This window comes from Halichoerus grypus, chromosome 2, assembly GCF_964656455.1.
Source record: "Halichoerus grypus chromosome 2, mHalGry1.hap1.1, whole genome shotgun sequence".
Classification (NCBI taxonomy): domain Eukaryota; kingdom Metazoa; phylum Chordata; class Mammalia; order Carnivora; family Phocidae; genus Halichoerus; species Halichoerus grypus.
Window position 1 is genome coordinate 5,931,653 of NC_135713.1, and position 12,533 is coordinate 5,944,185.

The 12,533-nt window shown below is 45.9% G+C and overlaps 1 protein-coding gene across 2 annotated transcripts in view; it reads left to right on the forward strand.

The window, feature by feature from the left end:
• ADCY2 (adenylate cyclase 2) overlaps positions 1–12,533 on the forward strand; it is a 397,031-nt gene that overhangs the window by 351,971 nt on the left and 32,527 nt on the right. For both annotated transcript variants that reach the window (XM_078066548.1, XM_036104287.2), the window contains exon 19: positions 9,163–9,247. In XM_078066548.1, coding sequence (XP_077922674.1) covers positions 9,163–9,247 — 85 coding nt within the window. The remainder of the gene's footprint in view (positions 1–9,162; positions 9,248–12,533) is intronic.

Below are 12,533 nucleotides of genomic sequence, written 5' to 3' on the forward strand. Positions count from 1 at the left end.
GATGAGTATTACCATTTAATATGGACCCAGAATGATACTAATTCACCTGAATGAGGGAAATGTGCCTTATAATTCTGAAGAGGTAAAGAGGTGGGAGAGCTTGAACAGAGGAGATAACAAGGAACTCCGTGGGCTAACCAGCTCTGTTTGAGCACTTCGCCGAATAAGGCAAGTCCTCTGTGGACAGCACATAACTAAGGCATGTAAGTAAGCAGTGATACCCTGTGCCCAGCCTCATTCAGGAGCTCTGGATGGTTGCTGGTGGAAATGTCTGTGTAATTCTAACTCCTTAAAGCTCCATATCAATGACAGTGATGGAGATACTCAAACGTCTATCACTGAGAGCTATGAATTACACACCTTCAATGTGGCATTGTTCTGCTTTCTCTGTTTCTCCTGCGTCTCATTCAAGACACAGAATTTGAGATTTTGTGACCCATTTTGACAGTGCCCCAACTTGGGATCAGCCAGTGATGAGCTCCCTGAGAGTCTTGAGGAAGAACTAGAGCATTAATCAGGATCAGCAGAAAGGCAGGAGAGCATCGCATATCCACCTCTGGGGTGGAGGGCCTGGGGGTATTCCAAAGCACCTGAAATTCCTCTAAAGTCTCCACTCTTAAATTAAAAATGTATTCCAAATTAGCATTCTAACCCATCCTATATCCAAGTTAATGTTGAATAGTTTTGAAATTACTTTCAAGCTTAATATCTCAGCTTCTCTTGCCCTTTCTGATTCCTGCTACCTGTTCCAGCTCCAGAAAGTAAGGAACACACGTTTCTGGGTGGCTGACACCCACTAGCAGCCGTCTGGGAGGCCGGAGAAGGAGATGGGTCGTCCAAGCTGCCAATTTAACGAAAAAGCAAGTCATCCTAGGGCTACTCAAATTCCACCAAGCTTTCTTTTTTTCTATAAAAAGCAACCATTAGTGAGCTACTTGGTTGTCTAAACTGAAAGATCTGCTGTGATGTGGATCCACTTGCAGGAGGATACTTGATTTTTGGCTCTTTTGTTTTGTTTGATTTTAGAATAAGGGGAGGGGCGCCTGGGTGGCTCAGATGGTTAAGCGTCTGCCTTCAGCTCAGGTCATGATCTCAGGGTCCTGGGATCGAGTCCCGATTCGGGCTCCCTGCTCCTTGGGAGCCTGCTTCTCCCTCTGCTTCTCTCTCTCTGTCTCTAATGAATAAATAAATAAAATCTTTAAAAATAAAAAAATAAAATAAAATAAATTAAAAAAAAAAAAAAAAAAAGAATAAGGGGAGAAAGGAGATTCCACAGAGCCTGTGCCCATAGACTGCAGAATACATACGTCATATCATCAGTTCCTCCATCTCTGATGCTGAAGCCATGCATAGCACTCTGTCTTACTGCACCAATAGACCAGTTGCTTCCCACTTAAAATTACCTCCACAGAACGAAACCACAGCCACATTCATGGGTGCATATTACATCCATAGCAGAGGCCAGTGCTATCTCCCAGTCCCGGCTTTGTCATCTCTCCTGACCCGCAGCTGCCTGCAGGGCTCATTGCTCAGCGTGAGCTTGTCCCTCCATGTGGTAGTCTGTTCCAGCCCAGAATGTCTTGATTAGCATTTGTGAGTGACACTCTGAGAAAGCACGAGGCTGTGGGCCATCTGTCCTTGGGTGACATTGGGCCACCCTCTCTGGAAGACTGCATAGGATTCTGGTGAATCTTTGTCCAGCTGGACAAAGAGGAGAGGAAAGAGTGTCTAGAAAGGAAGCCCCTTAGGTTTCAAACCAACATGATTATTCATCCACTTATTCATCTGTTTTTATGATACACTTTTATTGAACACCGTTTGTATGCCAGGCCTGAGCGCTGGAGCCTGAGCACAGAGATGAAGAAAGTGTAGTCTCTGCTGTCAAGATCACAGGGGCTCCTGGGGGGCTCAGTCGGTTAAGTGTTTGACTCTTGATTTCGACTCAGGCCATGATCTAGGGGTCAAGAGATGGAGCTCCACGTTGGGCTCCATGCTGGGCGTGTAGTCTGCTTAAGATTTCCCCTCTCCCTCTCCCTCTGCCCCTCCCCCCGCATGCTCTCTCTCTCTCTCTCAAACAAATAAATCTTTAAAAAATAAAAAAGAAGACAAATTTCCCAAAAAGACTCTATAAGAAAATCAGGTTTCATCAGAAGGCCGGAGACTTGTCAGGATGTCGTGGTTAAGCTTATCCTGCACACCTAGGAAAGGACGAGCTTGTGGGCCAGGCATGTGTTAGAGGGCCCAGAGCTGACTAATGCTGGGAAGACCTTGGAGAACTGTGGGGATTCAGAAGCGCAAGAAGGAAGGGACTTCAGCATCATGGCAGAATAAGATGTCTCTTGTCTTTGCCACCACCACACCCACCAGCTCCAGTGATTTGACATCTGTCCAGGGACAAAAGTGCTATTGCAGGAGCTGGGGGATCCAACAGCATATGCCACAGGGTCCGAGAGGCATCTCATGCACTTGAGGGTCAGGTAATAGGCATACGGGCCCCGGGCTGTGAGCCGTGCAGCAGCCGTGAACCAGCTCCAGCCTGTCTTGGCCATGGTCCAGGGGGCCCTAGAAAACACTTGACCAGTGACCCACAGACAGAGCCTTGGGGCAAGTCCTGGTTTCCACAGCAGAAGTTCCAGCACACTGTCTGAACGCACTGCAGTGGTTAAGAGGAATGGCTTGACTCTACCCACACCCCCTATCCTCCAGGAGGGCACAGCTGAGGCCCAAGGGAGACCTCCCATGTGAGTGAGCATCCACAGTGCTGAGTCCTGAGCTGCATGATGGGGGCAGGGAGCAGCTGGGCAGGGACAGATAGGGACTCTCGAAGAGCCTTCCAGGGACGCAGATCCTACTCGCTGCATCGTGGCCTCCATCGAGAAGCCTGCCCAGGAGATTCTGGAAACACCTTGCCCACTGATCCCCACACCTCCCACACCCTGACCCTGTGACCAGATCCCTGCCCAAGCTCCCAGTGGCAGAGAAGACAGTGAGCTTTGGCAGATGGCTAGTGAGCACACACAGAAAGTCAGCTCGAATCTGAGCGCCAGGCAAGTTTTGTTTGGGAAAACAAAAGGAGGCTGTGAGTACTCTGCCTGGTGCCCTGCCCGATAGAGAGGAGGTGCGAAAGCTTAAGAACTCCACCACGAGAGGGAGGAAGAGGTGTGACCAGGGACCTTCTCAGGTATCCTCAAGGTATTTCCATCCCAGACTCAGTTAATAAACACTCGAGGGGTTAACTGCTCTATCAGGTTGAAGAAAGCAATGAAAAACTTCAAGGAACACAAAAACTCAAGGAAGAAAGGAACAGAGGAACTAAAGAACAGCCAGAGAACCATTAGTAACAGAGCATTAGAAAGTCCTTGCCAATCAATGTTACTCTCGATGGAAATGAAGTGAATTCTCTACCCAAAAGGCAAGACTGGCTGGATGGATAAAAACACACAAGAGGGCACCTGGGTGGCTCAGGCGGTTAGGCATCTGCCTTCAGCTCGGGTCATGATCCCAGTGTCCTGGAATCAAGTCCCACGTTGGGCTCCCTGCTCAATGGGGAGTCTGCTTCCCCCTCTGCCCCTCCCCCCTGCTCCTGATATCTCTCTCTCTCTCTCTCTTATGCTCTCTCTCTCTCAAATAAATAAATAAAATATTTTTGAAAAAACACACAAGAAACAACAGGTGTTGGTGAGGATATGGAGAAATGGGAACCGTCTTACACTGTTGGTGGGAATGAAGCTGGTGCAGCCACTCTGGAACACAGTATGGAGGTGTCTCAAAAATTTAAAAATAGAATTCCCAATGGATGAAGGACCTAAATGTGAGATAGGAAACCATCAAAATCCTAGATGAGAACACAGGCGGCAACCTCTTTGACCCCGGCCACCGCAACTTCTTACTAGACACATCTCCAGAGGCAAGGGAAACAAAAGCAAAAATGAACCATTGGGACTTCATCAAGATAAAAAGTTTCTGTACAGCAAAGCAAACAATCAACAAAACTAAAAGGTAGCCTACAGATTGGGAGAAGATATTTGCAAATGACATATCTGATAAAGGTTAGTATCCAAAATCTATAAAGAACTTATCAAACTCAACACTTAAAAAATAAATAATCCAGTTAAGAAATGGGCAGAAGACACGAATAGACATTTTTCCAAAGAAGACATCCAGATGGCTAACAGACACATGAAAAGATATTCAACATCACTCATCGTCAGGGAAATACAAATTAAAATCACGATGAGATACCACCTCACACCTGTCAGAATGGCTAAAATTAACAATTCAGGAAACAACAGATGTTGGCGAGGATGCAGAGAAAGGGGAACCCTCCTACACTGTTGGTGGGAATGTAAGCTGGTGCAGCCACTCTGGAACACTGTATGGAGGTTCCTCAAGAAGTTAAAAATAGAGCTACCCTACGACCCAGCAGTTGCACTACGAAAATACAGATCCGAAGGGGTACATGCACCCCGATGTTTATAGTAGCATTATCAACAATAGCCAAATTATGGAAAGGGCCCAAAGGTCCATCGACTGATGCATGGGTAAAGAAGAGGGGGTATATATATACAATGGAATATTACTCAGCCATGAAAAGGAAATTGCCATTTGCAACAACATGGATGGAACTAGAGTATATTATACTAAGTGAAATAAGTCAGTCAAAGAAAGACAAATACCATGTGATTTCACTCATATGTGGTATTTAAGAAACAAAACAGGTGAATATAGAGAAAGGGAAGAAAAATAAAATAAGATAAAATCAGGTAGGCAAACCATGAGAGACTCTTAACAGTAGGGAATGAACTGAGGGTTGCTGGAGGGAAGTGGGTGGGGGGTGGGTTAAATGGGTGTTGGGGATTAAGGAGGGCACTTGTAATGAGCACTGGGTGTTGTTTGTAAGTGATGAATCACTAAATTCTCCTGAAACCAATATTACACTCTATGTTAACTAACTGGAATTTAAATAAAAACTTGGAACAAAAAAAATAGAATTACCATATAATCCTGAGTTTCTTTAGATACTTTTCTTCTTAAAAATAAGAGAGGCCTATATCACCTAGGAAAACATAAAGATTTTAAATGTAAGATCATGTTCGTGTCTCCATGCCTGGACTGCTTTCTCTCCTGAGAATTAAAAATGTCATTTTTTACCTCAACTGAATAATTTGCCTCTAGGTTAGAGACTGGTCCACCAGGCATTTCCTCCATATTGCTCATCCAATTTTGTAGGTTTCTTTGATCTTTTATACTCTCAAAACTTGAGGGCCACAATGATTGCTCCATTAACAGCCTCAGGGTGAGGGCCCACTGTAAATTAGTGTGTGGCTGCAGGCTCATTTGGGCATCTAAGTCTCCAGAGCCCAATTTTTAGGTATGAAAGAAAGCATATTCAGTCACATTTTGGCTAGAACTGTCACTGAGTTAGAAACTTTCTCAGTTATATTAGTGCTGTGTCCCCTACTTCATCACTCAGGGATGGCACAACCAGACAAGGGAAAAGTCCAGAATGGATTTCAACCTTAAAACTTAAAGGAGAGAGAGAAGGAGGCCTCACATCCAACTAGCTGTCATTTTCATGTAAATGACCAACACAAGTGTCATAGGTTGGCTTGTCTCTCCCAAAAGAAGACATGGTGAAGTCGTAAACCCCAGTACCTCACAATGTGACCTTACTTGGAATAGGGTTGTTGCCGACAGATTTAGTTGAGATGGAGTCCTGCTGGAGTAGGGTGAGCCCTAACCCAACATGGCTGGTTTCCTTATAAGAAGATGGCCATGTTGAGAGAATACCATTTGATGATGGAGGCAGAGAATGAAATGATGCCGTGGCAAGCCAAGGAGCACCAAAGATTGGTGGCCAACCACCAGAAGCCATAATGAAGGAAGGAAGGATGTCCCCACAGGTTTCAGAAGGAGCACTTTCCTCCCGGCACCTTGATGTCAGACATCTGGCTTCCAGAACTGTGAAATAATAAACGTACATTGTTTTGAGCCACTCAGTTTGTAGTACATTGTTTTAGAAGCCCTAGGAACCTAATGTGATCATGGACACATTGACTAGTCTAGATCCTGGGATTTTTTTCTAGCTATTCTGGATGCTGCTACCTCTGCACTGCTCCCCTTCCTCCTGGCCTCTCCCACACGCACACAAGGAGCAAGGTAACCCATCTGTGGATGGACAGATTTCTCATTCAAACTTCAGGAGCCATCTGGCACTTGCCCATGCATGGCCCACACGGGAGAGAAAGTCTCCTACAGGAATCAGCCATTCTTTTTGGCTGGATGAATAAAAGAAGTTTTTGAGAAACCTAAATGCAATCCTTGAAAGCACAGGGCAGTCCTTCTTAATAGACAGACAGGGTCAGGAGCGGAAAAGGCATTCGTGTGTTGGCCTATGATTCTATTCTAGAGGCTGGATGTGCCTTGTTATTTCCAAGGTGCAGTTAGGTCCCATCCAGCAACTACTTGTCTTATCTTCTCTTGTCCTTCTCCCTCCAGGTCCCCAGCTCCTCCCACTACTCATCCTCACAAAGGCTCCAGATCTGGGAGACAGGTGGAGCAGAGCATTTCTGTCCCCTAAACCAATGTTCAAACACATTAATGTGAGGAGTTCCAGAAAAAGATTTCTTGTCTGTATCTTCTGTGTGATTAACTGAAAACCCAACCAGGCCCTGAATTGCATAAAGAGGGTCCTACATCCCCCTCTCCCCAGTGATGGGGACCTAGGCTGGCTCTGCATTTTTTGGGACATCTGGTCCCTCACCTGGGAATGCAAGGAGGACCTGAGTTCTGATTGGTTGTACTGATGAAGGTGCTACAAGATCCTGACCTGGGAGTTAACATTTTACTCTTAGTTTGGGAGTGACAGGGGTGTGGGTAGAAGGGGAATGTCATAGCTGCTATCTCAGACCCCTGGAATTACAAAGGAACAGAAGGTTCACAGAGCAACATGAAAATGTCAAACTCCACCCACACATCTGAGAACGTTGGCTGTGTCTTACCACTTTCACTGACTGGGCAATGTGGCGTCAGTATAGTCAATACAGAAAAAAAAAAAAAAGAGTTTAAAATTCATTGCAGCCAGCATTGTTTATAAACATCTGCTCCCCTCCGTCCCTTCGGCTGTGCCATTAGACACAGCTGTCACAGGCTCGAAAGGGAACAGCTTCATTTCTTAGAATCAGTTGTGGGCAAGCAGGAAAGTGGCAGCTCTCAGCTTACTTCATGCTCAGGAACCAGTGACCTCCTTATAGCTGGGGAACTCACATGCTTGCAGGCCAGCTGGTTTAGGAGGGAGGAAAGAGCCCCTAATGCAGGCTCAGCCTTTCTGGACAGTTCTCTGAGTCCTTAAGCCCATCAAGCACTGAGACTGGCCATTCTGCTTCCATGTTCCCTGTGCACTTGGATCTTCCACTCTGTTAATGATAATTCACCAACCTACATTTTCTTACCTTTTTCTCTACCTCTCCAGCTCTGTCCCCTCCCTTGTCACTCTGCATCTAGTACTGAAACTCACAAGTGCCATTTATGAAGTGCCTCCCATGGTCAGGCCTTGTGCTGGGCTTAATACTTGACCTAGTGACCAAAACAGCCTATAAATGGGCAATGTGACCCACTGATGCCAAGAGTGATGTTTATTGAACACCCTTTGTATGTGATGTTTAGAGGGGTTAACCCAGGTCCCACAGATCGATAGAGCAGAGGAACCTGAGTTCCTCCATGGATTATCCTATACCAAAGCCCACCTGAGCTCTCTCACTATCACATGGACTCCTCTTATTCCATCAGCCCTTTGAACCCTCAGTAGAGAAACAGGAAAACCTCAAAGCAAGTACAACTCATAAGCAGAAAGTAATTACCTGGTATTTATTTAATTTAATTAAACATGACCTATGCTGCTTATGTGACATATGTCCATACATAATCATAATTTCTTTTTCAAGTCTTACTACATAATTTCTTTTTCAAGTCTTATTTACTATTACATGTGGGAGATCCTCATTTGTCAGCTACACGGGATTCCCCAGGGATGGCAGGAGATGTCTCCTTCCGTGCTGTATTAGTCAGGATTCTCCAGAGAAACAGAACTAATAGGATATAAATATCCTACATAAATATATATCAGTCAAGAAGTTTATCCTAAGGAATTGGTTCACACGATTATGGAGGCTGGCAAATCCAAAACCTGAACCGTGCATGTCCAGCTGGAGACGGAAGGCCAGAAGCTGCAGTAGAGCCAGGGGGAGCCAGTGTTTGAGTTCAGAGGCAGTCAGGCAAGAGAGAATTCTCTCTAATTTGGGGGGAGATCAGCCTTTTCTCCTACTAAAGCCTTCAACTGATGGGATGAGGCTGACCTATATTACAAAGTAATCTGCTTTACTCAGTTTATGGATTCAAATGTTAATCTCATCCAGAAAACACTCTCACAGAGACACCCAGAGTAACATGGGAAGGAATGTCTGGGTGTCCCGTGCCCACCATACATGCCGACTCCAGGTATGGGGGTGACCGTTGCCTATGAGGTTGTGGTGAGGACACAGGCAGCGATCGATGACTGAGGTCTACGTGGCCCCAAGGGGAAATGGGGCAGTAGACCAAGAGTTTCCGTCTGTGTCTCACCCTTGTGTTACAAAATCATATGAAGGAGGGCCTGAGAACTACCTGGAACTACCTGCCAAAAAAGTTATGAGAAGCTATATAATTCGTAGGTGAGAGTAGCTGGTAGAAATTAAGTTCCCTACTTCACTTTTTTGCCTCACATGATTGTTAATCTCTAGAATACCGTCTCTTTCTGAGAGTGATCACTTTAACAGTTGGAGAAATCATATGTCAAATTATCCATATTGATCTGAGAAGGAGAAAGAAAATACTATTTGTATTCCTCTGTGCTTTCCTTTTATGTTTGTTAGAGCTTGAGATAAAGTAAGAAGTCTGTTAATTTGGAAGAATCTTCTGTTACTGAACTCTCAAAATAGGGATTATTTTGGTTTGTTTTGATGCATTTCTGGGCCTGAAGATGTATCTGGAAGGTGTGTGTTTGGCTGGAGTAAAAAGACATGCACTGGAGGGTCTCAAGTTGGTTGATATTCAAATTCTAAGTCCTATATGTATGTTGTTTTGTATTGTTTTTGTCTGTCTGTCTGTCTGTTTGTTCTCTAATAGACCAGGCATTTGGAAAGACCTGAAGACCATGGGCTCAGTGTCTCTCTTTATATTCTTCGTCACACTGCTTGTTCTGGGTAGACAGGTAAGACATCGCTTTTCCATGTAACTTCCTCTCAAGTGCTGTGTTAATAATACTTTGTATGTGGACTCTATTTCAATTCTAAAAAAAGAGTCTGCCCAGTGATAATAATGATAACACTTTGCTGATGTGCCCTGTAGCTGCTTTCATGCAAACACGCCAGAATAATTTTATCACTTACGAGAAATGTGGGTGTGTATTCGTAGATACAGAGAAAAGGGAAAAGGTCTCTCATTTCTTCCACAAGAGGCAAACTTTGTGAACGGTAGAGATGTGAGTCCATTTCCTGCTAAATCTCAAAATAACACGGTAGGTATTGTAAGCCGACAAGAGTGTTCTCTCAGTAGCTGAACACTCTTTGGAAAAATACCCCCTCCACTGGGGTTTTGCTTGCATTTCAGAATGGATGGCCTCTTTCTTTTTCTTAGAAGTGGGTACAAGTACCTTTGCCATCACTCGCAATCACTCCTAGAAATATAGTCCTCTGTTCAAAAATCGTCTTTTGTGATGTGAAGGGAACTGTCCCTCCTTGGTTTCCTGCCCTACTTCTGGTCTCCAAGGAGAGGCCATGGGTACAGGATTTTCAAGGACAGTATTCTTCCTCTAGCTGCACACAAGGACAATTGCCCAGAGAACAAAGACTCATTCCACACCACGCTCTCTGCCTTCTCCAAAGTTTGCTTGGAATTCTTGGATGGATGATGTGACGCCGAGAAGCGATTTATATGGAAATAACCAACTAAGATGCAAAGCCAATTAAATTATGTATACGTACCTAAAGAGTTAAACAGTAGGAAGTTAAAAATTGCACAGTGAGAGCAGAGGCCAGATCTGTGGCTGCTAGTCCAGCAGCCTAGAAACACTGTCCTTTCCCCTCATGCCTTCTTGGGAGCTCCAGGCTCCCTGGAGCTGAGCTTTTGTCCTGCTGCAGAGTTCTAAAACACCCCTCCCTCCTCCCCATCCCACCCTGCCTCCATCCCTGGCACGTGCTTGGTTCTGCATTCTTCGGCTTGTAGTTTTGACCCTCTGCACGTTTCAGTAAACCCATGAAACCATGACCTGTTCTTTTTTCCTGGTCTCATTTGTTTCTCCCGAAACCTGGCTTTCTCCACTACTGACCTCCTTTCTGCTCTCACTCACAGAGAAAAGGCATGTCCACTCTCAGGAAACCCTATTAGAAGTGAAAGATGGGAAAGAAACGGGCTTCCGTGCAGAGTATCACCTACATGGTCACTCCTCGGGAAACATGGTGGCCCCCTCTGCGGGGTCTCCTGTTTCTCCATTTCGTCCCAGGGGTGTTTGGTTCAGCACTTTCTCCTGCTGGAGTGATCGCTCAAGGTTGCTTCACAGCAATATATTTTAAGGAGCTAGAAATCAAACTGAGTTCTCCCCACTCTTTGATTGGTCACTGAGATGATAAGCACACGGTACCACCACGTACGTGTTGTTGCCTCCAGTGCCCGCCCCGATCCGTTACTCTCCAACTGACGTGAGATAACGTTCCAGATTGTGGTTGGGCATAATTTCACACAATGGCTCTGATCCCATTCTTACAGGGAGTCTTTTCTTGTTTTGTCACTGATGTTGGAAGTAGGTCGTATACATAGCTAGAGGCCCGAAAAGTCGCTGCTCCCCACGGGGGTGGTGGTGGTAATGATCATTCTCTAAAAGCTGACATGGAGATGTGCCAGGATGAGCCAGGACCAAGGTCCCAAGTCTTCTGGGCTCACAAGAACGTCCACGTTTTTGTGACATAGTGCTTCTGCATACCCTTCTGAAAATGCAACTATGTCACAAATGTCCAATATTTAAAATAAGGTTTTTAAGTTTCATAAATAGGCATGGACTCAGGGTCACCGACTTCCCAGGTGGTGTTTTTAAACAACAGTATGGACATTTTGCAACTTATTTTTGTTGTCATTTGTCCTCATGACCCACCTGCCCCATGACCATCTTTTTTGAAACAATGGTGATGTTTTTGCTTCCTGAGGAAATTGGCATGCTAAATATTGCTCTGGGTATCTAAGATACCTTAATAAAACCGTAACACACCTCCTGGAAAAGAGCTGGGGTTCTGCTCTCTGAATTGAAATACGATCTGTGATAGAAATGCCAACCTGAGTTCAAGGGCCTCTTTTGAGAAAGGAAGATTCCCTGTATTTCTCCCAAGTTTAAATGACCAGCTGCCATTGAGGGTCTGCACTCTGGGTGGGCTCCTTCAACATGCATCCGGGCAGGTGGCAGTCTGGTGGCCTCAGTTAGGCTGAGGTCCCTGTGTACAAGGCTTCAGAACCCAAGAACGCATGGAATCACACGCTGCCTGCCCCCCTGCCCAGGACCACCTCTTCTGGCCACATAGAAAGATGTAAACCCCTCAAGTTCCTCAGCTTGTTTTCAGGACTAGACAAAGCAAGAACTGCCCTCGAGGCTGTGCCCGGTGTGAAAGACAGTAGTGAGGCTCCCAGACGGCCTGGTGCCTCTCCCAGGCTCTTCCTGTTCTCTCTCGTCTTTGCCAGCGCAAATGGAGAGCAAATCTCTGCATGGGATCTGGGCCCTGCGAACTGTCGAGTGGCCCCAGACAGACTCTGGGAGATGGGTGAGGATGCAGGGGTGAAGGTTCACAAAGCAGGACTGCTGTTTGAGTTGGAGGGACATACAGAGTCGGCAGAGTTGGCTTTCCCGTGACCCTCTGCTGCATCCTCCATGTGGCCTGCCCGTGGGGGCCTGTGTCAGATGCCCTCTCCTTTCTCATATAAGGATACAGTCATTGGACTGACAGCCCACCCGCAATCCCACGTGATCTGAGATCCTTACGTTAATTACACCTGCAGAGTCTACTTCCAGAAAAGGTCACAGTCATAGATACTGGAGATGAGAACTTGGAACTGTCTTTCTGGGGGACACCATTGAGTCAGTTCAACTGGTTTGGGATAGAAACATCTGTCTTCTGTTGGGGGCTTCTCCATGAGTTTCTAATGGGCTTGTCCTTCAAGGAGAGGGTCCTCCAGCAGAATGTACTGACTGGGGAGGTGGGAGGTAAAGACTGGCCAAAATGTCACTTTCAGTCCAATGGAGCTGGTCCCAAAGTGCCTCTATTCCTTTTGTAAGAGATTTACCAAATGCTGCCCGTGATGCAGTCTCAGGCACCGGGGAGGCCTGAGCCACCCCTTAGTATGGCTCGTGGAAACCCTGCACAGTCCCCTAAGCTGGGCCTGCTGCCTGCCCTGCTTGCTCCTGGGTTCCTCCCCGGCTCACTCTGTCTGATCTCGAGCGTGCATCTCTGTCTTCT